At 33.9% G+C, this 5,310-nt stretch overlaps 1 protein-coding gene across 1 annotated transcript; it reads left to right on the top strand.

Annotated features, from left to right (window-relative positions):
• The first annotated feature begins 2,576 nt into the window (after positions 1 to 2,576).
• LOC113859732 lies at positions 2,577 to 4,184 on the top strand. The gene has a single exon (XM_027492434.1). The coding sequence runs from the start codon at positions 2,577 to 2,579 to the stop codon at positions 4,182 to 4,184; it is 1,608 nt and encodes a 535-aa protein (XP_027348235.1).
• The last annotated feature ends 1,126 nt before the right edge of the window (positions 4,185 to 5,310 follow it).

Below are 5,310 nucleotides of genomic sequence, written 5' to 3' on the forward strand. Positions count from 1 at the left end.
TTTATCACTTTTAATTATATTAATCATCAGTTCTAATTAACTGTACGTGACTTTGCATGCAAGATGTGATGCTTCCTTGATTGGGGAGGAGGGAGACGGGGAGGTTTTCATTAGATATTTTGGTGAGATCATTGGTTCTCTTATTTGAGTTATATTATCTATAAATGTCCTTTTTCTTCTTGTTTGGATCCATCCCTCCTTTGCTTGTAAAATTGTTCTCAACTGGAACCAATCAAAATTAGAAGCTGAAAGCTCTCTTGAATAGGGCATGTAGCAAGTTCAATCAAGTTACTTATATTCCAATTCTTGCACTTTTAGTAACAATATGGCTTTCATTATATTTTCAAATTAATTTATTTAATTCCAATATTAGTAAATGTAGCTAACAAACTAATTAATAAAAAGAAGACAAATTTAATTTAAAATTTTCAAATCATATTGTAATAAAGTAAAGGTTAGATCAAAGTTTACCAATTAATTTTACGTAAAAAAATTATTAATAACAAAATTATTTCATCATAAATTTAGATAACTAAATAATTAGGCATACTAAATAAATTTATTTTATTAAATTAATAATTCTTTGATATGCACACACTCTAAGTATATACTTGAATAAACTCTCCCATTGTGCTTTATTGAATTTTCATTTTATATTCATAGTTGTTATTTAACATGGATACCGTTTATAATTTTTTAAAATAATTGAAAGCTCCGTTTCCATTATGAAATACATAATCTCGCTCGGATGATATGTAAGCTATTACTTTGTTAAATTATTCTTTTATTAATTATTGACGATGAAATAAAATTAAAAGAGTTGAGAGGGAAAAAAATATGAATAATATGGATGGATAAGAGACCTGAATTAAGAGCAAAACCTTTATTAGTAGATAACAGAAGATTTTTGTGTCGTTTCAAAAATAAAATATTTGATATTTTTAACTTATTAATTAGTTACTTTATTTGTATAAGCATTATAATTTGATTGTGATATTTTATGTATAAATTCTTCGATTTTCAGTATGAATTTTAATGTGTTTAGTACAAAATCATATGGCTATATTTCAATCTATTTTTATTTTTAATATGTAAAAAAATCACATGTGTTATCATCATAGGATATCAAATTATAGGTTGAAGTGAAATAGTTATAATAAAACTTTTGTATTAACTTAGTTAATTTGAATTTAAATTTAATTAAATATATGAAAGATTGATTCTAAAACTACTATCGGTAATTTACTTACACTTTATTTATTTAATTAATTTACTAATTTCGTTGTGCCCATGACGTTGGCTGGTAACTAATACAAATGAATGTGTTTGATTCTCACTAACACCACCAATTGTACAGATCAAACTATGTACAAGACGTAGGTAACTCTCGTTGCTTGTGCTAAGTTCCAATGAGGCTAGAGATTTCTTTAGAGTCACTTTGGTGGATGGTGGGTGAGTATTAGTACAAGGCATTTTAACATTCTAGTTTGTGAGTGTCCTATAAGAAAAAAAATGTTACAGTAGAAGATTGCATAACTAGGGGTACACTGTTTTATAAGATTGTTCCTTTTTTGTTCTTATCTTTAGAATATGAGACAAATTCCACAAGTGAACACATGTAACGAATAATGAGATTTTTAGTCTTTGACTGTAACAGAGGCTTCTAGAAAGAGAGAATTCTCAAAAGGTCATTGAGCCTCAAGCGTTGTTAGACTTAACCCCATAATTTATTCATTCTGCTAGTTTTATATTTCGTTTCTATGAAAGGGATTATAAAAGGGCAATAATAATTGTTGTGCGACTCTATACAATATAAATAATATAGGTAAATATTACACTTACACAAGTCAATAACGTTATTATAAGTTTTTTTTTTTTAATTAAACTTAGTCTTCAATAGTCATATTAAATTTCAATTTAAATTGAACTAGATTAAGATATTAAATTTTTTAACGCTCATTTTTTTTAATTTATAAATGTTTAATTTGAGAATTTATTTATTTATTATTCACTTAATCCCATAAGATGAACGTTTTCTGAAGATTAACGAGCATACTTTGACTTTAGCTTAAAATTGAAAAGTAGTGGGAATTAAAACCTTTGGCCCATTTTTATGTGGAATAATGCTAATCTGTAACACACACGACGGAAGGTTCTATAGTAGCGGAAGAGTTTGATGAGCAAAATGGCCACATGTCAAACGAAGAAAGGAGCATGGGATTGCGCAAGAGTTCACGTGAAAGGAGGGAGAACGTTAAATTGCGTGATTTCATACGTGAAAAATAGCTTGTGGTATGAATTTTCTCTCTCCTTGAATTCTATTCTCTGTCGTCTATCTGATCTGAACCCTACTTTAAATTTCATCTGTGTCATACTATTTCAGGAATGGATCTCTTGCCGAATTCTTACCAGTCCCTAATGATTACCGTAGTTGCTGTGTTTCTGTAGTTATTTCGTTAATAATTGTTATGATTTTGTTGACATTTAATTTTGGTTGTTTGGAGTAATAATTAAAGAGTGACCATTTAATTCTATAAATTCTTAGCACTGTTACATTGGTGCTTTCATTGACTTCCATGGCGGAGAATACCAGAATGAAGGAAATGCAAGCAGAGATTTGCACCAACGCAGATGATATTCGCCATTTGGCTACGATGGTGGAAAAACTTCAAAAAACGATGGAAGCTAAGACTCGTGCTCAAGAAGCTACGATGGAGGAGATCAAGCTGTCGTTACAGCAATTGTTGCAAAATTCTTCTCACACTCATGGAAGTCCCTCAAACTCAAATTCAATGGGGATAGTTCCTCCGATCACAATGGTTTCACCGATTAAGGACATTTCCATTGGTTTTCCACATTACGATGGCTCTTTTTCAGTATTGGAATGGATATTCAAGGCTGACAAATTCTTTAATTATCACTATACACCAGATGCAGAGCGTGTTAATATTGCATCTATGCATTTTGAAAAGGATGTAGTGTCGTGGTTTCAGATGTTACAGAAGATCGAGGAAGTTCCAACTTGGTCAGCACTAACACGGGCATTAGAATCTCAATTTGGCCCTTCTCCCTTTGATTGTCCAATGGCAGATTTGTTTAAACTACAACAAAACGGGTCAGTATCGGATTATTATCTGCAATTTATGTCTCTTGCTAATAGATCGGAAGGATTGACTGAGGAAGCAATACTGAATTGTTTTATAAGTGGTTTAAATGTTGATATTAAGCGTAATGTGATTGCATTTTCACCACCAAATATTTTACGAGTGGTTGCTTTAGCTAAGTTTTATGAAGAAAAATACACGCCTGGTCAGAAACCCAATGTTAATTACCCAACCAAATATAACCATTCACCCTTCATTAGCTCATCTACCACTTCAACCTCCAGATTGATGCCCAAAAACACCTTACCAAACACAAAGACCACCGTACCACCGTTATTACCTAACCCTCTAGGACCCCAACTGAGAAATTCGAATGTAAAAAGGATAAGTCTAGAAGAAATGCAATTGAGACGAGAGAAAGGTCTATATTACTTCTGTGATGAGAAGTTTTCCTTCAATCACAAGTGCCCTAACAAACAGTTGTATGTATTACAATTAGGAGATGAGGATTCTATCCACGTTGAAAATCATGCTGAGAAATTTCCAGAATCGCAATCACCACTGACTGATGATCATCATTTATCCCTCAATGCCTTAAAAGGAGGCTTTGGAGTTGGTACTATTAAATTCATGGCTCATGTGGGAACCATGCCTATAAAAGTGTTGATTGATGGTGGTAGCTCTAATAACTTCCTACAGCCTCGAGTGGCTAAATTTCTAAAACTTCCAATTAAGAAGGCCCCAATGTTTAAAGTGATGGTAGGCAACGGTAACTATATGGAATTGGAAGGTTTGATTCAACAATTGACACTGCAGGCCCAGGGGAATGTATTTACACTGCTAATGTTTTTACTTCCCATCTCCGGTGCTGATCTCATTCTTGGTGCAAGCTGGCTTAAGACAATTGGCCCTCATTTGGCTGATTATGAGTCACTACAAATCAAATTCTTGCATGAAGGAAGATTCACTACCTTGCAAGGTGATAGTGACATCTTACCTACCACAGCTCAATTACATCATATCAGACGAATGGTGCACACAAATGTCATTGCTGAAGTGTATAGCATGCAAGTTATATAGGAAGATACTCACTCATTTCTCTTGTTAGAATTGCCTGATGACATGGAGCCAGAATTAGGCCTCTTATTGCACACTTACAACACCGTCTTCAGTACTTCCAGTGGTTTACCTCCACCCAGATCTCATGTCCATTCAATTCCACTGTTAGACGAGTCAAACCCTATCAAAGTGAAGCCATACAGATATCTCCACAGCCAAAAAGAGGAAATTGAAATGCTAGTGGAAGGCATGTTGCAAGAGGGCATCATCCAACCTAGCAGTAGTCCATTCTCTTCCCCAATTATTCTGGTCAAGAAAAAGGATGGGACTTAAAGGGTATACACTTATTATAGACACTAAATGCCATCACTATTAAGGATAGTTTCCCTATTCCTACAGTGGATGAGCTGTATGGAGCTTATTACTTTTCAAAACCTGATTTAAGGTCGGGCTATCACCAAATCCTGTTAAATCTAGTTGATATACATAAAACTGCTTTCAGAACTCATCAAGGTTTGTATGAGTGGTTGGTAATGTCATTTGGGCTGTCCAATGCACCTGCAACCTTTCAAAGCTTAATGAATCAAATTTTCAGTGGTTTCTTGAGGAAGTTTGTGTTAGTATTTTTTGATGACATTTTAGTGTATAGCACTAATTGGAAGGATCACCTACGACATCTTGAGATAGTGCTCAATATTCTAAAATAGAACCAGCTCTTTGATAAATTTTCTAAGTGTACATTTGGAGTCAAGCAGATTGGATATTTAGGCCACACATTGTCCAGAGACGGAGTGGCAATGGACATTGAGAAACTTGGGTAGTTAACAAGTGGTCGAAGCCTACAACCTTGAAGCAGCTAAGGGGATTTTTAGGATTAACAGAGTATTATAGACGTTTTATAAAAGGTTATGCACATATTGTTGCACCACTCACAGACCTACTGAAGAAAGATTCCTTCAAATGGTCTACATCGGCAGAAAAGGCTTTTGAAGATTTGAAGTCAGCCCTTACAACTGCTCCTGTGCTAGCTATTCCTAATTTTGCTGAACCTTTTGTGTTGGAGACAGATGCTTCGGGTTCAGGCATAGGGGCTATCTTAAGCCAACATAGGCACCATATTGCTTATTTTTCAAAGAAGTTGTCCTTG

Source organism: Abrus precatorius, unplaced genomic scaffold (genome assembly GCF_003935025.1).
Source record: "Abrus precatorius isolate BTA unplaced genomic scaffold, Abrus_2018 Scaffold2, whole genome shotgun sequence".
Classification (NCBI taxonomy): domain Eukaryota; kingdom Viridiplantae; phylum Streptophyta; class Magnoliopsida; order Fabales; family Fabaceae; genus Abrus; species Abrus precatorius.

Excerpts from the sequence above, each read along its gene's own strand:
- LOC113859732 (XM_027492434.1), top strand. The coding sequence starts at position 2,577 with ATGGCGGAGAATACCAGAATGAAGGAAATGCAAGCAGAGATTTGCACC.